General features: G+C 47.1%; 2 protein-coding genes across 3 annotated transcripts in view; one reads left to right on the forward strand and one right to left on the reverse strand.

Annotated features, from left to right (window-relative positions):
* Positions 1-5,032: 5,032 nt before the first annotated feature.
* RXFP3 (relaxin family peptide receptor 3) lies at positions 5,033-7,032 on the forward strand (the record flags this gene model as incomplete). Its single annotated transcript, XM_024754631.1, is given in 4 exon segments — positions 5,033-5,184; positions 5,623-6,296; positions 6,298-6,905; positions 6,908-7,032. Coding segments are annotated over 4 exon segments (1,559 nt in total), but the record flags the coding sequence as incomplete, so codon positions are not given.
* Positions 7,033-13,427: 6,395 nt separating this feature from the next.
* SLC45A2 (solute carrier family 45 member 2) overlaps positions 13,428-26,356 on the reverse strand; it is a 31,945-nt gene continuing 19,016 nt past the window's right edge. Inside the window, exons 2-6 of one of the 2 annotated variants that reach the window (XM_024754614.1) lie at positions 25,808-26,133; positions 21,468-21,611; positions 20,671-20,794; positions 16,087-16,301; positions 13,428-13,677 (exon numbers count right to left, since the gene is read on the reverse strand). In XM_024754614.1, coding sequence (XP_024610382.1) covers positions 13,453-13,677; positions 16,087-16,301; positions 20,671-20,794; positions 21,468-21,611; positions 25,808-26,133 — 1,034 coding nt within the window. In that variant the 3' untranslated portion in view covers positions 13,428-13,452. Of the gene's footprint in view, positions 13,678-16,074; positions 16,302-20,670; positions 20,795-21,467; positions 21,612-25,807; positions 26,134-26,356 lie in introns of those variants that run through there. The other variant, XM_024754615.1, reaches the window with a different exon arrangement.

Below are 26,356 nucleotides of genomic sequence, written 5' to 3' on the forward strand. Positions count from 1 at the left end.
AATTCATGGGTTGAAATCCTAACACTCAATGTAATGGTTTTAGAAGGTGGGACCTCTGAGAGGAGATTGGGTCATGAGGATAGAGCCTTCATGAATGGGATTAGTGCCCTTATAGAAGAGACCCCAGAAAATTCTCTTGCCCCTTCTGCAATGGAGGACCCGGCATAGAAGAATAGAAGATGACCTTCTATGAACTAGGCCTTCACCAGACACCAAATCTGCCAGTGCCTTAATCTTGGACTTCCCAGAATCTGGAACTGTAATAAATAAGTGTTTGCTGTTTCCTTTACCTGGTCTCCGGTGTTTTTGTTATAGCAGCCTGAATCGACTAAGGCAAGCTGCCACCATCTCCCACCTAGACTGTTGCAGTAGTCTTTTTTCAGGCTCCCAGTTTGCACCCTTCATGCCTTATAACTGTTTTACCAATCAGTATGGTCTTTATAATGTGTGAACTGGATTGCATAATTCCCCTGCTGTTCTGATTTGGACTCTCCCCAAATCAGATCCAGAACCAAAAATTCTAGTGAAAGTAGTTTATTTGGAAGGAGGCCCCTGAAGACACTGAAAGTTAAGTGTGACAGGGAACGGGAGAAACCCAATAAGCATATATCGTCAAACAAGTTGCCACTCTGCCAGCTAAAGCTTATCTCTAAACTCTGGGGAATAAGTTAAAACACATAATCAGAGTTACTCTGACAAAGGGACAAGGAAGCTGGGGTACCTATACACCAACCTCCATCAGTCATTTGTTGTAGGCTCCTCTGAGAGGTGAGAGTGGGAGATTAGGTCCCCACCACCCATAGGCAGCCCCACAAACAAGCAAAGCAGCTTCAGAGAAAGGCCCCTGGGAAAGAGTCACAGGAACTGGTATCTGAAGGTCAAGTTGGCAACTAGGGAAATGGCATGTGAGGAGGAGAGATGGGCAGGGCACCAACAGCATCTCTAAAGCTACTTAAATCCCTCCAGTAGCTTGCTCTTGAGTTTCGAATGAAATCCAAACTCTCAGTCATGGTCTCCTAGGCTCTGTGTGATCTGACACTTGCTCGTCCTGGTCTCAACATGTGCCTTTCCTTCCAGCATGGTCTCTCACCCAGGGTCAACTTTGGTTCTCTGCTCTTCGCCTGCTGGAACAACCTACCTAAATCTGTTGGCCAACTAGTCTTTGGAGCTGGAGTAAGAGGACTTTCAACCACCTCCAGACATATTACCCTCCTGTCTTCCTTTTTAAAACAAATATTCTTCTTCTGGAACCCCTGACAACAAACTTGAGTCCACGTCTGTCTCTCACTGCCTCCCATATCGCCAGTGAGAGGAAAAGAATAACAATCATATACGATATATGGCTCCGTTGTTAACGTTTACATAGTCATTACAGCGAAAATGCTGGGGACGGATCTTTCAGAAGTACAATATAACTAAACTGGGGGGTGTCAGGACGTTGGGAGAAGTGGAAGGAGAGGATGCGTGAGAAAGAAGCTAAACTTTCACCTTCCATGGTAGGGAGTAAACTATTAATGCCTACAATGAAAAAATAAAATACCAATATAAGTATTTCAACCAGAGTTAGGCAGTATATAGCAAAAGAATCGGTTAAAAGATTTGAATGTGCCTCTGGGCAAAAGAAATATGGATGGTCCAGCTGTAGGGGAGCTGCAAATTTTTATAATAAGCCCTATGGAACCACATATCTTACTCTTAACAAATGATTCCCATTTTATTGGTGTAAGGTCGGCACCGGGCATCAATATTTTTAAGTGGTTTTAATGTGCAGGTGGCTTTATAGATGGAGGTCTAGCTTAGGTAAAAATGAAAGGTTTTTTAAATAAATCAATTCCCTGGAATTAGACTTGGATATTCTATAGGAGTAGATAGTTAGGGGAAACTTGTAAGTTACCTTTGAAGGAATTGCCTTAGTAGGAAGATTGCATCTGAATGCAGAGTCCTGAAGTGTGTCCTGTGCCCATACATGTGAAAAGTCTGAGCCCGGCACTAAGGGCAAACAACAATGATGATGATACAGGCTCTGCCCTGCCAGGCTGACACTCTTAAACAAAATGAGATATATTCAGAAAGAGCCACAGCACTTCTTGATAGGGAGGTATGCCTTAACATGTGTGCTGATAGAGGGTTCTGTGATAATTGAGAGGGGAAAAGATCAATACCTATTTCTCAGAGAATTCAGAAAGCTTCCCCCCAGACAGTAACCTTTTGCCAGTAATATTAAACAGTGTAAGTAACATCGAAATACATTGAAGTGGGGAAGAGAGAGATGACAATAGAGGAAGAACTTGCACAAGAAAGGTTAGCAAAGGTACTAACTTGGGAAAACAGACTGACAAGTGTGGATCCTCAGTAATAAAACTTGACACACAATTAGATTAATGGGGCAGGAGGAGGGGTAACAGCTGGGTTAAAACCAACTAAAAGAGCCCCTCTTTTAACTTTTCCATAAGGTTGATTCTTATGGATCAACATACAATTTAACAACATTGTCAATTTTCCAAATTTTACGTTAGGAATTTATATGGTAAGATTTTGGTAATATTTTAACAGTATACCTAAATGATATTTGACCATGACTGATATGCCTCTCTCTTAGAATATTTTAGATGCTGGTTGAGAAAATGGCCCTTGCCTTTAAGAAAAATGGTCCAAAATATCTTAAGGTCATACTGAAAAAGAACTTATTTGAAAAGGGATTTTTTTCCTTCCATGACACAGACTTAATTAAGTGATGCTATAAATTCCTACTCACTCGTGTGCTTCATTTTCAGAGAACAGATTTGGAAATGAAGAGCCTTCTAGGCCCGGAAGCACTCTGGCAGCATTCTCTGGGAGTCACACTTGGGAAGAGCCTCTCCTAAGGGGCTCAGTCTGAGCCCCGCTGCCAAGTGCTCAAGGCCTGGCAGACCTCAGGAGCACATGGTCCCCCCCTGTCCTACAGTGAAGAAAATATCACTATTGGGCCTAAATGTGATTTTAAGGAGACCTGTTGAGACGCCCTTCTCTTCCTTTGCTTCCAATCCTAGTATGTGATCAACCACCAGTGGACATGAATATTTCTTTGGGACTTAAATTTTTTCACATGGAGAGACAGAAAAGGAATAAAAGTTAATCCAGATGTTCCCAAACTTGGGGGAAAATTAGTATCACCTGGAAGAATGTTTTTAAAATGTAGATTGTTGAGCCCCTTTCTGACTCTGCTGAGAATCAGAATCTCTGTGGCCGCATGGGGCTGGGAGGAGAGCAGCAACTTATATTTTAGCAAGCTCCCCAGCTGACTCAGATGTCACCTGCTCAGCACCTATCCTCAGAATATTTGAAAACCACAATTCCTCCCATGTACATACTAGGAAACCGAGGCAAAAGGCTTTCAGGGTATGCCCTAAGCTTCCTTGTTTTTCAACAGCACCTTGAAATATTTTTTAAACTTTTTTTAAATAAAGGAGAAATAAAAATCTGATGGAGAAAGAGCTAGTAAAAATTTGAGTGAAAAGTAAACTTGAAGATGAGGCTACTAAAGCAGGGATAAGAGATGTAAACAGAAGCGACCTGTGTATCGGTTCCGCGCAGAGCTGAGTTTCTCCAGATCAGAACTTCTCCAAGGAAGTGGTTTGGCTTGGTTTTGGTTTTGATTAAAGCCTTGGCGCCCTCTAGCGGGTAAACGGAGTAGACCAGAGACTACCGTGAAGCGGGTTCTCCGGAACTGTGCTCCCGCTTTGGAATCAAGATTGTCTCCGTTTCCCTTCATATGTTTTGGGCACCGCGGTTTCTTTTTCACTATGCTTTTTCTATCACCTCTGCTTTCAAGGCACAAACTCTTTATCTCTGTAAGTAAAGTCACGAGCTCTGCAAGAGTGAGGACAGTTACGCGTAAGATACTTTTGTTTCAGTTTAGTCCCGGACAGTGAGGAAAACATTTCAAATTTCTTAAGTTTATCCTAAGAAATGTACATTTTACACCAGAGCGGTTGATCTGGCATTTAAATAAACTTCAATTTAAGAAGTAATTCAAATGGTTTATATTGTTTCCCGTTGCCCAGAGGAACTTAAAAGATTCCTTAGAATTTACTTCCACTGGTCTGAAAAAAAAAAAAATCACTGGTTAAGAGTTCTGATTATAATAGTAGTGGAACTAGGGGGCTGGTGGCCAAACAACAGCCTTATGAAATCCTCTATTCCAACTGCATCAAGGTAGAGTGTGGTTTTATATGAGTAAACAATCTGTTGAAGAGCTCTGGGCTGAGAGCTAAACATCTAATGTCTGTGAAGTCGGCGCACAAATTACATGCTCTGCTTCGCTTCAGTTCTCAGAATACACCAAAGCAGAGGGCAACACATGAACCCAGAGTTTTGTTATGTGAAGACGCTTTGAAAATCCTGACAGTCACAGACACCAATTAAAGTGGTCAGCTAATTAATAAGGGGAAGTGGAGCTGGCGTTTGTGTATTCAGGAAGAGACCTCATCTTCTGATTTAAGGTCTGGGCATGAAAAAAGAGGCCGCTATCATTGCTTTAAAAAAGAAAAATGGGGGCTTCCCTGGTGGCGCAGTGGTTGAGAGTCCGCCTGCCGATGCAGGGGACACGGGTTCGTGCCCCGGTCCGGGAAGATCCCACATGCCGCGGAGCGGCTGGGCCCGTGAGCCATGGCCGCTGAGCCTGCGCGTCCGGAGCCTGTGCTCCGCCACGGGAGAGGCCACAACGGTGAGAGGCCCGCGTACCGCAAAAAAAGAAAAGAAAAGAAAAGAAAAATGGGCAAAAGATTGAGCATTTGGGAGTGAGAAAGAAAAAAATTCTAATAGTTATGTTTGAGAATAAGAAAGGAAAAGCGATCGCAAATCAAAGCCGACTTTCTCCAGCAACATAGGAAAATAAAGGGTTACGACCATTTCCTTTTGAAGCTGAAGAGGAAAAGGGAAATTGGCCGCTGAGCTCTTCCTGCCGTGCACCTCTCCCCGCTCCCCCGCGGCGGGCGCGGCGAAGTTCAGCACCTCGGAAAGCGCCCCCTCTCACGGCGCGGGGGTTACGCAGGCTCCTTGGGGGCCCGCGGCCTCGGTTTGGCGGGTGGGGATGCAACTCGCGGGAACGCTGCTGGCAATTCCCCGGGAGCTGACAACAGCGGAGAGACGGAGACGCGAAGTCGCGAGGGCAGCATCGAAAGCCCTGCAGAGAGTCAGAGCGAGGTAGGCAGAACTCTGTTCAGAAGCCTCGTCCACGCAACTGCGGAGGAAACCGACAAAGGTATTTGAAAGAGAAGGAGAGGGCCCCCAATAGCGGCCTTGAGCGGCAGGGCGGGTATGCGCTAGCGACCAAGTGACAGCGGGAAACGCAGGGGGCAAAGTCTGACTCTTACAGTAGGGACCCGGAGACTGCCACCTTGGCCCGAGAACCTCTAGACGCCGACCGCTCGCCTTAGATGCTGTGCTCCTAGGCTCTCGAATTCCCCTGCAGAACAGACGCTCCGCGTAACTCCTGCGCCCAAGACCAAGCTCCGCCGGGGACGCGCCTGGCGCCCTGGTCCTAGGCGCTCTCTTCCGCGGCTGCTTTGAAAACCCCCAGGCACGCCGGAACCCCGGGAGAGCTGGACTCCCTTAGGGCTTATCTCCCGAAACCTGACCTAGAGGCACCTGCGCAGGCAGGTGGCCGCTGCAGCCGCGAAAGCCACCATGAATGAGGTGGCTGGCGGGGACGAGCTCGCAGAACTCTTCAGTCTGATGCCGGACCTTCCGCAGGCGACCAACACTAGCGGCAAGGCGTCGCTGCAGCTCCAGGACTTGTCGTGGGAGCTGGGGCTAGAGTTGCCAGCCGGCGCGGCGCCAGGGCATCCGCCGGGCGGCGGCGGGGCAGAGAGCGCGGACACCCAGGCGCGGGTGAGGATGCTCATCAGCGTGGTGCACTGGGCGGTTTGCGCGTTGGGGCTGACGGGCAACCTCCTGGTGCTCTACCTGATGAAGAGTAAGCAGGGCTGGCGCAAGTCCTCCATCAACCTCTTCGTCACCAAGCTGGTGCTGACGGACATGCAGTTCGTGCTCACCCTGCCCTTCTGAGCTGTGGAAAACTCCCTCGACTTCAGATGGCCTTTTGGCAAGGCAACGTGGAAGATCGTATCCACAGTGACGTCCATGAACATGTACGCCAGCGTCTTCTTTCTCACCTCCACGAGCGTGGCGCGCTACCACTCGGTGGCCTTGGCTCTTAAGAGCCACCGGACCCGAGGGCACGGCCCGGGTGACTGCTGCGGCCGGAGCCTGGGGGACAGCTGCCGCTTCTCGGCCAAAGCACTGCGCGTGTTGATCTGCGCTGGCCTCGCTGCCCAAAGCCATCTTCTCCGCCACGATCAAGGTGATGGGCGAGGAGTTGTGCCTGGTGCGCTTCCCGGACAAGTTGCTAGGCCGCGACAGGCAGTCCTAGCTGGGCCTCTACCACTTGCAGGAGGTGCTGCTGGGCTTCTTGCCGCCGCTGGGCATCAACAGCCTGTGCTATCTGCTGCTGGTGCGCTTCGTCTCCGACCACCGCGTGGCAGGGACCGAAGTAGGAGCCGCAGCAGCCGGGGGAGGCCTGGCCAGAGCCAGCGCCTGGAGACGCTCCAAGGCCACCAAAGCAGTGACCGTCGTGGTCCTATCCTTCTTCCTGTGCTGCTTGCCTAACCAGGCACTCACCACCTAGAACATCCTCATCAAGTTCAACGCGGTGCCCTTCAGCCAAGAGTACTTCCTGTGCCAGGTATACGCGCTCCCGGTGAGCGTGTGCCTGGCGCACTCCAACAGCTGCCTCAAGCCCATCCTCTACTGCCTCGTGCGCCGCGAGTTCCGCAATGCGCTCGAGAATCTACTGCGGCGCCTCGCGTCGCCTTCTCTCACTGGCATGCGCCCTTTCGCAGCCGCCACCAAGCCGGAGCCCGAGGACCAGGCCGGCAGGCCCTGGCGCCTCTCCACCAGGCCGCGGAGCCCGACAGGCTCTACTCTCCGCCCGGCGTGGTGGTCTACAGCGAGGGGCGCTACGACCTGCTGCCCAGCAGCTCCGCCTACTGACGCAGGCTGAGGCCCGGGGTACGCAGGAACTGCCAAGTGGCCTTCCCTCGGCGGAAAAGAGTAGAGAGGATTAGGGGATGCTGGGGGCCCCCCGGATCAAGAGGTAAGAGGGACGAGAAGAGAGAGAAACACAAAAGAGCAGCCTACGAAGTGGCCAGGGGACCTTCTCCGGAGAGGGGAGGCTGCGAACCCAGGTGGAGAGAGGAAGGTGGCAAAGTGGCCGAGACCAGCCTCAATGGACCAAGCCACCAGCCTCCGTCCCCCTTGTCTCCACACACACCCCTTCCTCTCCTTATGCTGTCAGCGCTGGGCTGTGTGGGGCGCCCAGAAGCCGAGAAAGGCATCAGGAATGTAAAGCAGTTCGGGGACAAGGAAGAGGGCCTCAGCCAAGTGGTGCGCAGACAACTGAGCGCACTTATTCCAGCGACTACCCACCCCCGCCCCAGCTCTTGAAAGGGTCCTCAAGGTGCATCCAGTCGGGTAAGCCACTCACAAAACCTTTGCACCTTGGCTCCGGGACTGCCCGGGCGCGAAGGCCTGATTTGCTGCTTGGCTGAGCGGAGAGCCTAGAGTATGGGACCAAGAAACTTCTTCGGAGTTAGAAGAAGGAGTGACAATCTTGTTCCGCCCTCAGGAGAAATGCACCGCGAGAGAGCCACCTCCCGTGATGCGTATGGTTTGTCACTTGGGATGGGGAGAGCGGACACATGCGGAGCCCGACTGAGACCCTGCATGGCCTCTGCGCTCATAGGTCGCCGAGACCAAAACCCTCCGGCGTGCGTGTGAGAGCCCCTTCGCGGGGCAGTGGAGTCTCTGCGGGAGGGAGCGGACGCAGTGTAGTTCGAGGGGCTGAATAGAGAGACCTCTTCAGGCTACGACCCCTAAAGGAGACAGGGGGCTCTCTGGGTCCCCCAGCAGCGACTGCGCCGTGCGCTGGAAGCTGGGCGTCTGGGTTCCCCTGAGAGCCGTGTGGGTACCTGGAGACACTCCTTGCGTTCGGATCTGCGCGCTGCAAGTGAGCTGTGCCCAGGAGCAACTTGAACAGGTCTGAGTAGACAGGCTACTGGGACTGGGGACTCCTCTGCAGCCTCTCCCCCTTCACTCTTTGGCAATCGGAATGCCGGTTTGATTGAGGCTCTGGGCCAGCGAGTAGGGGGATCGTTTGGCCGCGTTTTTCGTTGGCTTAGATGGAAGATTAAGAGATGCTGTAGAAATGTGGTTCCTGAAACCCAAATTCCTGGAAGCTGGAGTCTGATCTTTCAAGGGGGAGTTGTGGGGTGGGAAGGGGAATGGGAGACTCCAGTAAAATCTGTCCTAAAGGGAAAAGAGTACCGAGAGTCTGTTTTGAGGGGATCGCCAGGATTTCAGGTGTGGGGTTTCTTATTGTTCATAACATTGAGGAGAGAAGGCAGGGAATCAGAATCCCCATAGGACTCTACCTTAACCAAGTTCCATTCATTCTAAGGAGTGACATGCGTGATGAATTCTTCCTTAAGCCCCAGTGTATGGGACCATCTGAAGGGTGACACATTTCTCATAACAATTCCGTTCCGGTCACGGTACAGTAGTCCTTTCTTGAGGCTGCTCAGAGTGGGGATCGAACAATCTACCCATCCAGCTGCCAGTTTTGACCGAGGTGCTACGGTTGTTCTCTTTGGCGACCTAGTTTGGGATCAAAAAACAGGTAATGTAGGCACTTACCGGTGTGCTTATTTTAATACCATAAATAATCATTATACAAACATGTCTGCTTAAATAGCCTCTGGAACTGTCAATCGTTTTGTGATTTTGTTGGAAATTCCCAGTAGCGTCTGAGATTTAAGGCTCCAAATGGGAACTGCACGGCCCCAGCGTCCCTGGCCCTGCTTTCTGTTAACACACACAGTGCAAACACTCAGGCCTTGGCCACAAAAACCAAAGCTGCCTAACGTCCTCAATCCTGAGTAGCCTTGAGAAGTTACCTTTTTCAGAAAACAGAAAAATGCTTTTCTTTAAAAGTAGTCAAATCATTCTCTCTTTGCCCTTTAGAAAGAAAACTTACTGATACTGATATTGAGGACCAATGGGCTAATAAAAACTGAACTGTAAGCCCTCCTTGTCTCCAAAATACAAAATAAATGAACAAGTAAACACCCACAAAGAACAAAGAGTAGCACGGTAGTGTATCTATGTGTAACGCTGGTATTAGACATTTACAGAGAGATTCTCTTTATTAAAGCAACTTGCCTTTTCAATTTTGACGATAAAATAATGTGTGGGTAGCCCAGGATTTTGGGGGAAATATGTTGATGTGTGTGCCTCTGGGCACTAGAAAAACAGAAGGGGCTGGGGGCAAGGACTTCGTGAAAAAACTCTATGAAACGAGTCACCTCATCCCCACCCAAACCCGAGGACTCCTGAGAACACGGCTAGAGGGAGCAAAGACCAAGATTTCTGTCTGTCACAAGGACAAAAGCATCAACAAGGAAATGGTCAAATCCAGTAGACATCAGCAATTTATTTTTTGAATGCGTGTTGTGTGCCTAGCTCTATCCTGAGTGCTGGGATCACAAACACATTCCTGACATTTAGAAGGGGACAGCGCCATGTACACGAGGCAAATGAGTCATGGGACAGTGAGTTGAATGTCATAGTAAGGGCTAAAAGAAAGTGCTATCTATAGGAACACAGGGATGGAAAGCTTGATTCTCCTGGGGGATCAGAGACTTCCTGGCCAAAGCAGTATTTGAGATGGACCTGGGAATATAGGTACACTTTAGATGGGCAGATCTGGCAGGTGAGACGGGGGAGTGGGCACATAGAGAGGGTGTCTGAGGCTGAGGAAATGCAGTGATGGAAGGCTTTGAGGTTGGAATGCCAGGTGCATGGTGCGGGAGGGAAGCAAAGCCGTGTGGCTTCCCTTTCTCCTGCAGGATTTCCTAGGATTTCTGTGAAGAATGTAGATATCCCTATACTTGCTTTATTTGTCTGGGAATGAGACATTTTTGTCTCAGAGAGGATATGTCATTGGTACACTAAGAACAAGTACTTAGGTTCCCAAAGGTGGTTAAAGGCTTTTGAAACTGGATTCTATTCACTCATTCAAACCTCAATGAAGTTAAGGGAGTAAAGTATTTGAATATTTGAGCGTGACTCTGTGTGTGTGTGTGTGTGTGTGTGAGAGAGAGAGAGAGAGAGAGAGAGGCTGTGTGCTCTAGCTCCCTTCTTCATCCCATAACGCATCCAGTGTTCCATCTGCAAAGAGCTTCCCCTGTAATAAAGACCAGGCCCTGATGCCCTGTTGTTGGTCAGAGATGAGTGCTCTTGACTTCTTGGGGGGGTCCAGGTAAGAGGACCCTCAGCTGTAGGTCACCCTCCCAGCTCACCCAGTCATTCATTTCAAAATCTTTAATCACCTGAGCAGTCCTTGGAGAAGGAAATAAACACTGAACTCAGCACATAATTCCATTTCCACAGCTTGCAGAGGTCAAGAAGAGGTAGGTGAAGCAGGAGAGGCGGCTGGGTGCTGTTTCTTTCGTGATGCTGGGTGCTGTGTGACGTGGGGTCCTGGAAGCCCTGGCTTCACCCACACTGTGGGGTTGGGGGCAGGTGTTCTCCCCGGTCACTCCTCTAAGTCAGTCATGACCCTGCTGTGCTCAGATGGATAACGTGAGGCGGAGAGGGAGGAAGGAAGACTGGGGAAGATGGAATATTTTTGCATGTGAATGTGGTGACTTCATTTGGGAGTGAATACACTAGTAGAAGGCAGGGGGACCCGACTGGGGGGCAGAAAATAAGTGCCGCTGTGGAGAGGAGGAAAGCAGGGCTCAGAGGTTGATAAGTGAAGCAACAGCACGGTCAGCTCTGAGGAGAAAGCTCAGCCCGGTCTGGAAAAAATTAATCTGGAGAAAATGGGATGAACTGTGGGAGCCCAGAGAGCCTGTTGCCAGATAAGCAAGCAGCGTGTCTTGCAGGAGGCAGGAAGGGGTGAGCGCTGCGGTGTAAGTCGCTGCCTTCCTTCCCCTCACCTCCCCCCGCCACACACACACAAACCAGAAGTGCCCAGATCCACAGGGGTGCCCCCGATGTGCCGCCCCACACACGCTAGCACTGCCCCAGCCACGACCCAAGAGCAGCAGAGATCAGGTTCGTAAAACAAAACGGAGGCAACCAAGAGAACTGCAGCAGCCTGGAAGCCCACAAGTGGTGAGAGGAGAGTGAGTGTGAGAGAATACAGCCCCAGCCTGAGACCACTGGAGCAACTGGGAAGGAGAGGGAAGCTGCCACGCGGTGACAGTGGATCTGGCCCTGCCCTTCGGCTGGTACTCTTTGGTACTCCCCTCAGACCCGGGCAGCCAGGACCCCTGCCCTGGCTCTGATTATTAGAGGGCACTGCTCTGTCCTCCCCTCCCACATGGCAAGGAAGCCAGAGCCGCCTGGAGCCTGAACTCCACACCCACACCTTCTAGATTACCCAAGACGTCAGAATTCCCCATCTGAGTGGCCCTGAGTCTACAAGGGCTCCGGGGGTCCTGTCCTTCGGAAGGTGAACGACACCGCTGAGCCTCTGCACACTTAGGTGCGAGGGGAGGCTGAGGGCGGCTGTTTGCAGGTGTGGTAGAGGCTGGAGGGGTTGGGAAGGCCGTGGGTGTGCAGGTGCCCAGGTGCACACAAGGGCCCTCACAGTGCTGGGTGGGGCTAAGGGTGGGGGGAGGAGGGATGGGCCTTCATCAGCGTTCTCACCCCGGGCCCCGGAAAGCAGAAGTTGGGAGTGGGCCTGCGCGCCTTGTGCCCCCAGCAGTTTTGTGAAAGAGAACCCAAAGAACCCCCAGAGCACGGTTCCTCTTCTCGGAACCCCTACCCCCAAATGAGCTGACACTGCAGGGGCCTGGCCACTCTACCAAACCATCCATCCTGCTACACAGGAGAAAAACCAGAGAACAGCCCAAATCCCCACGTTCCTGTCCTCAGAGCAGCTCGTTTCCTTTCTCCAAATACCCTTCGAACATGGGAGGTTTTGATAAGCTAGAAATTCACCTGAGGCAACGACTACACTATCAGACTCTAAGATGAGGCAGGAGGAAGAACCACAAACATTTTTTTTTAACTTGTAAAAACATGGGGGCAAATCATTCCGCACCACTCAGGCACATCCGGTGTTATTCAGACAAACACTTATGAAAGGCTGGGGACGGAAGGATCGAGGTCTGGGAGAGCAGGACGGTGAGCCTTCAAAAATAGTGACAATGGCTGTCATTTTTCTAGTGCAGAGACCAACTGTCAGCCCAAGCGCTGCTCTTACCGGAAACAGCAGAGCCGGAGTGCCTGGGGTCGAGGCCCAGCTCTGCCACTTAGGAGTTGTGTAGCTTCAGACGAGTTCTGTAATGCCTCTCTGCCTCAGTTTCCTCATCTGTAAAATGGAGATCAGTAACAGCAGCCTGTCTCAAGATTGCTGTGTTAACACAGGTTAAACGCCGAGAATGGTGGTAAGCACTCCGTAAGTGTTAACGTATTACAAATGGTCGCAACTCTCTGGGGTAGGAATTATTACCCCAAATGTGCAGATGAGCGAGTGTGGCTTGGGTGGGTCTGTAGTTTGCTGGGGAGCAGCAAAGCCAGGATCCCAAACCAGCCCGGCTCTAAAGCTCATGGTCTCTCTATTAAACCATGCTGACCTCTGGCTGAGCAAACGGCTTCACTTGGAGAAGAGAAATGGAAGGCAGTTCTTTGAAAGGCTTCCATAGAGACTCCAGCGGCTGGAACAAAAGTGCAGACTGGAGAGAAAGATTTTTACTGTGTCAATAAGATGAGCTGTTTCAAAAGTAGTAAATCCTCCAGCATGAGATGTTCAAGCAGACTTGTCAGGGATATTATAAATTAGCATGAATTAATTATGAGCGAGTTAAATATGAATTAAAGATGAGTGAATTAATATCTTTAAATAAATCATTGGCAATATTTTGAGTTACAGTGAATTTGACGAAAAATATTATTCCCCCCCGCCAACTATACATGGATACCAGGCTTTAAAAAAAAATCACATCACAGCATAAATCCCAGCATCACAGGGATGCGCTAGTCTGCTTCTCAGGTTTCATCAAGGCCTGAAATGCCCTGTGGAAAACAGACCCTGCCTCTCCATTCCGCTGCACTGAGACGGAGGGAGAAAGGCCCGGGGAGGTGCCGTCACCCACACTTGCCCTTTGCCCCCAGTGAATGGAGGCATAGCCCAGTCTCTCCTAAGACAAATGATGCCTGAAATAGGGAAACGGATGTGCAGAGGGCTGGCTGAGAGCGAGGAGTGGGCAGATCACCGCAGCTGAAGTCGTAACACGCGGCATCCAATGGGCAGATACAAACAGTGCAGAGCTAAAGAAAAGATCGATCTCCTGCCGTGTGCTCCACTGTGTCTGGGGTTAGGAACGATGTCTCTTTATTGACCTAATCCATATATCTAACAAAGAGAGCCACAAAACAACAGCCGATCAGTGACACCGCAGAGGCTGTGATCACCACGACGATGACGCTCCCGGCCATGTTGACCAGAAGGCCCAGGCCACCTCCAACCAGGATCTGAGCCAGCTGCACCATGCAGGTGAGGGCGGCGCAGTCCACGCCCTGCCCTCTCACGCTGCCGTCCGGGCCCCCGCACCGGGCCTGCTGCCTCTGCAAGGGAAGCACAGGAACAGCATTTGATCTGCACCGACTGTCCTTCAGCGCAGAAGGCAGCAAGCAAACTTCTTCTCTAAAAAGCCAGGTAATAAATACTTGCAGCTTGTGGGTTGTTGATCTCAGTTGCAGTGCAAAAGCAGCCGCAGAACGTAAACAAGGTGGTGGCCTTCCAACAGAATTCTATGACACGGGTATTTGAATCTCATGTAAGTTTCCCCTGTCACAAATATTATCCTTCCACTGATGTTTTAAAAATCATTTTAAAATTGTCAGAGAATTCCTAGAATTCCTGTCGTGCCTGTACACGACAGACCGTACAGAAATGCAGGTGGCAGACCACGTCGGCCAAGAAGTTTATCAACTCCTGATTCAAGCTCCACCCCCCTGCCTGCACCGTTCTTCCCCACCTGCCACAAAGTCTTAAATTCCACCGTTCACACCTATGGGAGTTCAATGGTTAAGAACGCAAAATTATCTCTTCAATAAATCAATAAGTCAATAAATACAATGCGGTAGAAGCTCAGTAAATCTCCCATTCCTTCTCTTCCCTAGTGGTTACAGTTCAAACATTTTTAGAAGGATGTTGAATCACAGATATGTGTAGGGGTAGCAACATAAAAAAGCAATTCAACCTTTCAAAATATGGTTGCTTTTTGCTTAGTAGATTAATATTTGATTAGTTTGATATTTGGTCAGAACTGGTTGATAACATTGCCATTTATTGGGTATCATATATGTGCTAGGCCTTGTGCAAGGCTCTTTCACATACCTTACTTCATTTCGTTCTCACCACCTCCCTAGATGCACGTATCATAATCATTGGCCCCATGATAACAATAATGATACCACCTACCATTTTCTGAGTCTTTGCCAGGGGCCAGGTAGGCATTATGCTAGGCAGATTACCTGCACTATCTGGTTTCATTTAATTTTCCGACAGCTCTCTAAGGTGGGTGTGTCATTCCCACTTCATTGATCGGAAAACTAAGGCTCTGAGAGTTTGAATGATAATTCCTATACTATTAAATGAGAAAAAATCATTGTGCAGGAAAACGCACATTATCCTTTGAATAAGAAAGGGAAAAGAAGAAAACAGATTCATAATCGCTGGATTTTCATTAAAAGATGCTGGAAAAATAGACAAAGACCTGATGAGAGTGGTTACATGTAGGAGCCCAGGGTGGGGAGGTGAGGACAGGGGAAGAGTGGAGGGAGGGGTAGGCGGGAGCCACATGACGTACATGTATATCACTGTCGCCGTTGAACCACGTGATCGTATTACCCCATTTAAACGTGAACTCATTTTGAGTGATATTTAATAAATAAATGAATAAGATCCCCAGTGTCACATAGCTGTCAAAAGCGGGGGGGCAGGATTTGAATCCAGGGTTCTCTGAGTCCCAAGCCTGTGTGTTTTGGGCCTAGTACCATCCGACTCCCTCTTGGAGGGATAGTTCTTTGTGATAGCTGTCTCTTTAGCAGCAAAGCACCTGCCATGCATTGAAACATTAGTGACCATGTCTGCCAGGGAAGAGGACAGCTACAACTCTTGTTTAAAAGGTTTTAACACCTGGTGCAACTCTCTCCTGCTGTGTTTACCAGATCAAATGATGAAAAAGAAGGCCAGCGCTGCGGTCACATGGACGCGTGTTCAGCGTTTTTGCTGTTTCCTACTGTGATGGATTAAGCTAATAGCCATCTCTTTAACTTTTACAGTTAAAGAAACGTAAGCCTATTTTCAGGGGGAAAAGTTGCATATCTGGATAAGAAAACGTGGTAATCTTAGAGCAGAAATACCGAACCTAGTGCTTTTTTAGCGCAGCATAGGGTCTTGCCCTCTGGCTTGAGTTCCGAGATGGAGATGGGGCGGGCCTCCCTTGAGGCAGCTGGTGAGATGACCACCTGCGACCAGCTTTCCTCCCTGCACACAGGGCATGACTTACCAAAACCCGGACTTCCAAGGAAAACGTTGCTCAACCAGTAACTCCCGGAAATTGCACCAGGCACCTCTGCAGTGGTTGAGGGCCTGGGCCCTCGTTGTGGCATCCAGAAACACTGCAGGTACGCTGGACATGTCATGAGCCCAGAGTTTCCCTTGTTTTGTCTCTGTGTGATTGTGGGCTGGTTTCTCAGCATTACCAACCTCACCTTTCCTAATCTGACTAATGGGAGTAATGGTACCTGCCCGACTGCTCCCAGGTGCACAGGGCTTCAGAGTAAGGAGGGGGTGGGCTGGGAAAGTGGTCAGGCCTTGGCTAGACCATCGTTACATCTGGCTGGACATCTTAGTGCTGCTGTTTCAAGAAGCCCTGTTCTCCAGCTCTGCTCTACATTTTCCTAGCAAGCTCCCCCAGCCTCCAGGTGAGTCCGGACGTCACTCGGTGCAGAGGTTCAACAACACACCTGCTCTTCCTGCTGCTCACGGTGGTACGCGGTGAGGAGGTTAAAAGGCACGGTGTACAGGGTGCTGGACATCACGCCAAACAAGGTGCACATGACCAGGCTGGAGTAGACATTCGGGAAGAGCCCGATGACGCCCGTCCCCAGGCCAAACAGCAAATACCCCATGAAGTAAAGACCCTTTAATCCGATGTAGGGAACCAAAGCTTTCTGAAAGTCTGTGTGTGGGGAGAAGAGAGGGAGAAATTACAGCTGGCAGTGCCTCACATCATCTCATAATTTCAGACAACCTTTCCTTTTGAAGATTCACTTTTTTTAGCCTTCCTTTAACACTGAGTCAGGAACAGAAGAACCTCCTTATCTGTGCTTGAAAACAGCTGGCTTTTGGAATAAGTTTTGAATCCTTTGTGTAAAGAAGAGCTGGAGATTGCCTTGCTGGGTCGATTTTCTTTTCTGCAGGGAAGGACCAGGCGCTGTGTACTGGGGAGCTGAATAGTAACGGGATGCAAAAGAGGCGACTGAAAAGCCCGCCTTGGTTATGGGACCCTGGGGCAGGAAGCCATGGAAGAAAACCGGGTATCTTTCCGATTCACAGAGATCTAGCCTAACAAGACCAAAATGACAATCCAGGTCTCTATTAGCCCCACAGCCCAAAGTCAGGTTGGAGGAAATTAACACAACCAGATTGCACAGAATGATCCAGCTCATTCGGTTTCTTTGCCCCACCTGAATGCCATCTGCAAAACCTGAGAAGGAAGTAAAGAACGTACATCACCTGTAGATGCTCTCCCTGCCTTGCCAGCCCTTCCCAGGCTGGTCAGGGGGTCCTGCTGCACCGGACACCTCCCCCTCGCTGGCGCCTTCACCCTCTATGGGCAAGTTCCACAACTTCTCAAAACCTCAGTTTCCTCATCAGAAAATGGAACTAATAAAACCCTTCTTGGTGGTTGTTATCAGGATCAAATGAAGTAAAACGTCTAGGAAATCACCCAGCCCAGTGCCAAGCACACAGAAGACATCCAGTTAATGGTGGCTATCATTACTTCAATAAATACAGAGTTTGCTGAATATGGTTGACTTTTAACTGGGGTCCCCTCCCAGCGGGTAAACTTGGCTTGCTCATAAAGAACTCATGGTAGAGCTCATTTTTTTAAATTGGAAATTCAGCTTTTAAAACATTTTACTATGTTTTCCACCACAGTAGGGAAAATCCCTAAAAAAAACCTTTATCTTCCTTTTTTAATTGGTTATTTTTCTTTTACTTTTTATTTTATATTGGAGTATAGTTGATTAACAATGTGTTAGTTTCAGGTGTACAGCATAGTGATTTAGTTATACATATACATGTATCTATTCTTTCTCAAATTATTTTCCCATTTAGGTTGTTACATAATACATGTCAATCCCAAACTCCCTAACTTCCCCTCCCCCTCCCCCTTCCCCCCCGGCAACCATAAGTTCTTTCTCTAAGTCTGTGAGTCTGTTTCCATTTTGTAAATAAGTTCATTTGTATCATTTTTTTTTTAGATTCCACATATAAGTGATATCATACGATATTTCTCTTTGTCTGACTTACTTCACTCAGTATGACAATCTCTAGGTACACCCATGTTGCTGCAAATGGCTTTTAATCCGTACTTTCCTTATCTTTCCTCTGCCCCATTCTACTGGAACACATGGACCCAGGGGATACACAAATGATAGATACCAGAAATGTGCCTATTCAAGAGTGAAATTTTCCATATCTATTCAAATAATTATTGGATTTACATTGCATAGACAAGAAACCTAATATTATGTATTACATTTGTATCAATTATGGAATTCTGAAAATGTTAAGTGGGCAACAGTGCTTCCTCTATTAAATTCATGCCATGCTTGTTGGGCTGTTGTCAAGGTTGAGAATAAAAGCAGTATAAATTTAGGTCAGTTTCTGTTTGCTTAATGATTACATTTATGCGGAAAACGTAATCTAAGTTGTCTCAGTACCTAAAAGATAACCATCAGTATTCATAAGGGAAATGCTCTCACTAAGTGTATAGGCCAGCCAGGAAGGAGGCAAAAGAGGATAGAGAGATATTTGGAAACATAACTAACTTCACTACGAAGATGGTGAAGTTATCTAGCAAAGAATGCTTTATTCATAAAGCAAAGAAAAAAATGCTTTATTCACTAGCAAAGAATGCTTTATTCATAAAGAGAAAGCAATAAGTTTAAGGGCCAAGTTGACTTGTCCTCTGCTGGGTCTGATGCCAACTCATACTGTACCTCTCCTTAGGATTGTAGGGAAATGATTGATTTAAGCCCCAGCTATGGATAGTAGTGTATGATATGAACAATTGGCTATATTTCAGTACTCAGCGTGGCTATACTCATTGATCTAAGTGTGCCTGCTGTGCAAAGGAGCTTAAAAACAAGTCCCTTATCACCATTCCCCATGCCCCGCCCAGCAGCCAGATAACCCTGCTAAGCTCTGTCTGGATAGAAATTCTGGGTCTGCGTCTGATGTTATGTGATGAGTCCAGAATACAGGGTTATCTGGTGTGCTCTGGAATTGAGGGAAATGATTGATTCTGCCCAGAGTGGGTTGGAGTGCAGAGGGAAAGACTTGAAAGATTGCACAGAGAGGGAGTTGGGTCTGGGTGGGGAGGTAGAAACAGCAGTTCGGGTGGAAGAAACCAAAAGCAAATACACAGAGGTGAGAACGTCTGTGCAGTGGGTCATTGGAGGAGTTCCTGCGTGGGAGTGACAAAGGTCCAAGTGTGAGCCCGGCCAAACTGTGAAGCCCGGAGTGCCAAGATCAGGACTTTTACTCTATCTTATGGGCACAAGAGCCCCTGAAGATCCTTGGGTAGGGCTGGTTGGTATTTTATAAAGAAAATTTTAGTTCTAATTCACAGTGATAGGGATCCCATAGATTTATGCATTAATATAACTTTGGAAAATTATTCAAATAGTAGGTATTCTTTATACACAGGGATTTTAACTGGAAAGGCTCTAAAAAATAACATGCTTTTGAATTTTCAAATGCCATGAAATTCATACAGGAACTCAGACTAGACTAATGGAAGGGTCCCTAGAAGGGACTTTTTTGAGGAAAACAAGTTAAACTTGACACAAAATTCAAATACTAATGACTTTTAGAAAAATGTTTTCCTCTTACAAGAATGAGAATAGTAATAAATATTCCCCCCACCTCTTGAAAGCACAAAGGGATTGAGATGGATAATTTATTAAATCCTTTCAGTCTAACACTCCCTGATTCTAGGTAGTTGAAATCGTCCTCCTGGAGTTTTCTTTTCTTTTTCTTTCCTTTTAGTATATGTGCTGCCGAAGCAAGCACCCTGGAGTTTTCTTAATTCGTACACTCTAAGGGGGAAAAAATGGGTTTGCTGAGGAAATGTAAGCTTTAAGCCACCACTCTTTGGTTACCATAAATTTGAAAGTAATGAATTGTATGGTTTTATGATTATTGGGCTCACGAATATGCTTATATTAGGTCCCCTTTTCCCAATTGTGCTATACTTTGAAGAGATTTTTCTTGATCTTGAAGCAGGTTTCCCACTGTGCTCTGGCTGAGCAAAGGGCTAAATGCCAGACTAGGGGTCATTATATATATTCAGCCTCCATCCCCACAAGAAGCACGGTTCAGTGACAGAATGATGCCCCTGAGAATGGTAACAGGGACTGTCCCCAACGCCTCCCCGCCAACCTCGGCCATACCCCTGCTGTCCCCTGGGCCTGTCCAAAGCCTGGAGCTCTGCCCTGGGGACCAGCTATTCTCCCCACAATGCTGGAGAAGCTCTCAGATTTCCACTCCAAATGGGGGACCTGCATACGTTTTATAGGCCAGAGTTTTTACTTAATTCAATGTGTACAGCACTTGGAGACTTCCAAACAAATTAGCAAGCACAAAACAAGCCTGTGTGATGCCCTAGAGTTGGAGTACATCCGTTATTTAAAACCAATCCCAGAAATCCCTTTGTTTACAGTGTCCTCACAGGTAATCTTAGCCAAGTGGGGGGGTTAATAGACTCCAGACCCCATGGAAAGCTGGTGTCTGAGAAGGTAAGCTGTTGTTCTCAATCTGGAAGAGTGGCCCTGTAACATACCCGCCCACCTCAGCTTAAGTTATTTTATATGTTCGTTTTGTCACCTAGCATATTAACCATCCCTCATTTTCTGTCAAGACTGATAAGCACATCTATGAAACGCTACCGATGCCCTTATTCCAGCAGAACACAGACCTAGCGTTAATCAATAATCTTGGCTGTGGCCACCCCTCATCCATCCAATACTTCACCATATTGTTTACAAGATTTCCTGTTACTTTCCAAAGTATTTTGATCAGGATCCCACTGACTGCAAGTACAAAGTAATCACTGAGGAAAATGATACCCAGAATTCACTAGGGAAAAGGCTACTTGATGCGGTCCTTTCTAAGGAAATAGTTTTTCCTGACCTCCATATATATTTATCAAGAATCTGCCATCTTAGAGAGCAAAAAAATAAATATAGAAATACAGATGTATAAAATCCAAGATTCCGCTAGCCCTTAGAAGACATCCTTAGGACGAGGGGACTCACAAGAATAAAGTGAGGAAAACACAGAGTTGATGCACAAACCCCAACATCCAACCTCGACCCCCCTTTGGTAGATGAGGAACTCTGTGGAGTTGTGTGCGCTGTAGGGGTCCCCATGGTACACGATCTGCAAGAGAGATTTGGGGCCATTGAGTTACCAGTGCAGGGTGGTAAGGACCCCTTCTCACACGTTCTGCTTCTTCACCCCTTCCCGGGGTTCAGACCTCGTTCTCCCATGAGCACGTCACCCTTTCATCCTTTCACACCTCCATTCAAGGACCCTCAGGAGGTCTTAATGCATAAAGTCTAAACAACATCCCCCTGGATTTTTAACACCCCTCCTTCTGCCTAACAGCTGGCTCTACCCGCCATAGGCAACCCGGCCACCCATATTCTGGTACAACCAACAGGCTTCTGACTCATCTCTACACATGCCATTCCTATCCCTGCCTAGAATGTTTTCTCCTTCACCCCTCCCTCTCCAACTCCTTCTCACCTTTCAAGATCCAAATCACACTGCACCTCTTTTATTAAGCCTGCTGTGACCGCTACAGTTCACCTTGATTTTTCTTCCTTATTTGTTGTATTTGATCAAGTACTGGTCCCATCGCATAGTGTCCTCTAGTTGTGTAGGGTGTAGTAACTTCCCTCTGGAATCTGTCTGTAAGCCAGCTCCTTGAAGGTACTCTTTCCTACACTCTTACTGTGCCCATCTTAGAGGCTGGCTCAGAAGCTCCACAGGTGCTGATGGAGGGACTGGTGTGTGAGATAATGAGCGTGTGCACAGACATGTCCCTTACCTGGCCCATGAAGTCTGTGAAGAAGAGCATGTTGGACAGGAAGGCGGTCCATCCGATGAGGTGGCTGATGCAAAGGCAGCGGTAGTGGGGAGGCATGCTCAACAGCGCCCTCAGCAGTGACTTCATGGTCACTGCCCTCCGAGTCTGGAATAAAACAGCAAACAGGTGTGACGTTCAGTGTAGACACACAGCCAGCTGTGGGAGCAAAGCATACAGCCATGTTACATATCTGTCGGTAGACTATCACACGAGGTCGCAGTTCCTCGGCATGGTGCCAAGGTTTCCGTTGAGCGTTCTCATAAGAGGTGTTCTGTTAAGTACGTGCAGATACTTAGCAGTTTCAGGTCAGGAACAGGGCTTTGGGGACATGAGGGTGAAGGGACTGGAAATAAAGCTTGCTTTGAGCCAAGATGTAAGACACATCTAGCTTCCTATCTTTGAACAACAGAACTACCGCTGAGGATGAAGCTCATAGATCGAAGCCAGCCCCTAGATGGCTATAATTCTTAGATTTCTTGACTCTTTTTTATTTATATATATTTTTGGCTGCGTTGGGTCTTTGTTGCTGCGCGTGGGCTTTCTCTAGTTGTGGCGAGAGGGGGCTGCTCTTCGTTGAGGTGCGTGGGCTTCTCATTGCGGTGGCTTCTCTTGTTGCGGAGCACGGGCTCTAGGCGCGCGGGCTTCAGTAGTTGTGGCTCATGGGCTCTAGAGCGCAGGCTCAGTAGTTGTGGCACACGGGCTTAGTGGCTCTGTGGCATGTGGGATCTTCCCGGACCAGGGATCGAACCCATGTCCCCTGCATTGGCAGGTGGATTCTTAACCACTGTACCACCAGGGAAGCCTCTTTCTTGACTCTTAAAATGTAGTAGTCTGAATTCCAAGATGGCCTCTATGATCTCCATCCTCATGATTCTGTTCCGTTACATGGCAAAAGGATTTTGCAGATATAACTAAGGTTACTAATCAGTTGGCTTTGAGTTAATTAATAGGGAGATTACCTGGGTGACCCTTATCAAGTCACATCAGCCCTTTAAAAAACATAGAGTTTTCTCTATATTTCTCCCAGTTGGCTGGGAGCAGAAGGGGAAGCCAGAAAGTCTCAAAGCTCAAGAATTGCTGGCTTTGAAGGTGAAGGGGGCCACATGGAAAGGACCTGGGTGTGGCCTCTAGGAAATGAGAGTGATCCCTGGCCATCATCAGTTAACAAGAAAACAAGGACATCTACAACCACGAGAAGCTGGATTCTACCTGCATGAGCTCGAAGCTGATTCTTCCCCATTGGAGCCTCCAGATGAGAAGGCAGCTTCACCAACACCTTGATTTCAGCCTTTTGAGACCCTGAGCAGAGAATGCAGCTGAGCCCACCCAGACTTCTGACCTACAGAACTGTGAGATAATAAATGGGTGCGGTTTTAAGCTGCTAAATTTGTGGTAGTTTGTTATGTAGCAACAGAAAACTACCACATAGAGCCAATCAGCTCCCTGCTCTGGGCCAGGTACCTCCTCCTAGTTTATTTCTCTGGATCCTGCCATCAGCCAACAGGTGTAGACGAGCCCTATGTCAAGTCAGAAGTGAGAACATTGTAGAACACACACACACACACACACACACACACACACACACACACACACACACATAATGACTACATATGCCCACAATTCTTTAATCTAGACTTAAATTATGTTAAAACCAGAGGCTATAATTTATTGGTATCAGTAGCCTTGAGAGAATGAAAAATTTTGAACTATTGACACAACTGTTTTGAAATACAAAAAAAAGAAAGAGCCTTTAGTAGCTTGTCATATGAGAGGAGAAAGAAACCTCAGGAATATTAAGCAATCACCTGCCCTGAAGACACTGAGACGATAAACATTAACCATGATGGGGTAATGGGTCTTTCTTGTCAGATTTTTATTTATTCTGGGTCTTGACATAATGATATTGGGTCCTGGCTCATTTATTTATAAGACAGTCTCCTGAGATTTTCTCTTTTAACTCTAATAGCAAATTGTTTCATAGCTCTTAACCTTATATGATAATGCTTTTTATTCTTTGATGCAGAAAATTACATTTACTCATTGTAGGTTCGTTGTACAAGTTGATTTTTTTAATTCATCAGTTTTGTAGTATTTATGACTATGCCTCAACTGATTTTTTTATACTTAATCAGTATTAAAAAGTATAGACATTACCTTGGAGTTAGGAAAAATAAACATTTTCTGCATGTAGAATATGGTATTTGTCAAAATAAATGGTGACCATAACAGAAATCCAATGGAGAACTATTACTTTTTTCCTTGACCACAGGAAGAAGCAATGAAAGGTATAGACTGGGAAACGACAGCCTGATTTTCATGCCTCAAAGTGATTCATCTTCACTTTCTTTCCAAAAATTCAAAATTTTAAAAAGTGAATCTGACCAGCAAGTATTCAGTCTCATTCCAAACATTAATTTATGCTTCTGCCTTATACAAAATTTTCAGCCTGCTTTCATTGTTAACCTAATTTTATTTCTTCCAAAAATAAATATGAGCTTCAAAATTGTGCCTAGTCTTTCTGTAAAAGCTGTGAATGTAAATACTTAAAGTCCCTTTGGGTATTTTAACTCAGAATGAAAATGCAGCTGGCTTCTTATTCACTGACGCGTCATTTCCCTTTGTGAAGCCCTTGCAATGATTCTGAGCCGTTGGGAAATGTTTTACCGCATACGTTATGCACCTTTGTCAACTGGACATTGGGTGGTGATGGATTTATAAGTGAAAAAGGCACAGAGCCATCAGGGGGAGAGAGAACTGTACAAAAGTGCCACCAGAAGGACACTAAATATTGAAGGGAGTAACTGATGGCATGGAGGAACTAGAGATGGATTTTATGGTATCCAGTTTGAACAATAAACGAAATAATTCAGGCCTCTTGCCATTAAAAAAAAAAATCCCAGTTCTCAAATTGCACAGCCACCCTCATTTTGGAAAGTAATGACTTTGACAAACAAGATGGCCAGGGCCTCGGCCCTGACACCTCGGAGACACCCATTGCTCAGCTGGAAGCTCCCAAGATGCACTTTTGGAATAGAGGTGTCAGATGCTTGGCTTTGAGCCTAAGATATGTTTCTCTTTTTTTTTTCCTTATGTTGTTTTGCTTTTATTTTTTAAGTCACATAACAGAACCATTCAGAGCCTACAGTGTTGTGCGTGTGGCACATACGAATACAAGTTAATTACATTTGACGCAGGTCTTAATGGTGTGGAGGGTTTTATGCCTTTCAAAAGACTTCTACTCACTTGATTTCATTTGATCATCACAACAGCCTCGGGGTAGAATAAGACAGCCTCTGCTGGGTGACCCTCTGAGGGCGAGTCATAATCAATCAATAGGGCAAAGAGGCAGGCATAATCTATAATAGCTACTTATCTTTAGTAAACCCTGCCTTGTTTTGTTCCTTACACCCTGACATTATTTTTCTTTATTTTCAAAGTAATACTTGTCTATTATAGAAATGTTGAATATACTGAAGGGTTTAGAAAAGAAAATGAAAACCACCTGTTAGCCCATCACTCAGAGACAATAACTTCAATTAACATTTTGGGTATATATCCTTTCTATTTTTTCTCTGGATCTGCGTAGCTTTTCCCACAGTGGAGATCATTTTGTATATGTATGTGTGTTTTATCTGATATATTATGTCTTAAACAAATCTTCAAAAACACACAGATCCTTTAATGATCGAATGGGTTCCATCGTATGGCTCTTCCATGATTCCCGTGCTGCCTTGCAGAACTGCACAGCGAGGGGGCTCCATCCTAACTGAGATCAACAGGGAGTGTGAGTGTTCTCCCCCAGGTAGCCTGGAGCCGCAAAGGTTTAAGCAGGTCTCTGGAAACCTATATTCTCATATTTTCTCTATTTACTGTGTGATCAAGATAAAATGAAGGCTTCATCCCAATAACCTCTTAGTTCCTCCAGTTCCCTACCCAGGGATGCTGTCATTTGGAATACAAATTTATAATCCTAATCTAAGAAGTGAAGATACTTCTTGTGTCCTGAGGATGATTCAAGGCTTCTCTTACGGCCTTACATTTTTCAACTGGCTTCATCTTCCCTGGTTTGACGGTCTGAAAAGAGTAAGAGACAGGAGGACTAGAAGAAAATGCACACATTTTTCTATTAGGTGCAAAGTTTTAATTCCAAGGGATAATAGCTATTGGGGATTTGAGGACTCACAAGACTTTTCACATCAAATAAGCAAACAAAAGACAAAGAATCATTTTTAAATATCTGAACAAAAGGCAAGAACAAGAATATTTTTCCTAAGGTAATAAAAAAGAAGTTGCATCTTTACCTGTTCAGCAGGATTTTTGTTTTTTTCTCCCTGCAGCGCCAGCTCTGGGTGTACATAACCATTTTTAACTTTCTCAATAGACCCATACTCATACATTCTGTCTGATGACAATGCAAGGTCCTGAGGGGCCTGCTGTGGGGGGATGTCCTTGGCAACATCTCTAAGTGGGGCTTCAGGGATACTGAACAGATGGATAATAAAACACAAAGTGAGCACCGACGAGGAGAAGAAGAACATGACCTGGAATTCTGTGCCCAGCAGTCTTCCCAGTTCCAGGTGGGCCCAGTCGATGGCACCCAAAAGGTAACCCAGGGCACCTCCCAAACCTGCAAAGCAAGCAAGCAAGAGCTGTATTAGTATTATTTAGAAGCATCTTCTCTTTCCATTTCCATCCGTGGGAAAGCTCCCTGAGGACAGCGTAGGCAGCCTGGTTACGATGGGAGAAGCTAAGACACCTTGGCCAGGAAGCATGGGTTCAAGGCCTGGCTCTAGCATGCACTTGCTGTGACCTTGGACTTCCTTACTTGTCATATGGGGATGATAATAAAA

The sequence above is a fragment of the Neophocaena asiaeorientalis genome, unplaced genomic scaffold (assembly GCF_003031525.2).
Source record: "Neophocaena asiaeorientalis asiaeorientalis breed wild unplaced genomic scaffold, Neophocaena_asiaeorientalis_V1.1 scaffold229, whole genome shotgun sequence".
Lineage (NCBI taxonomy): Eukaryota > Metazoa > Chordata > Mammalia > Artiodactyla > Phocoenidae > Neophocaena > Neophocaena asiaeorientalis.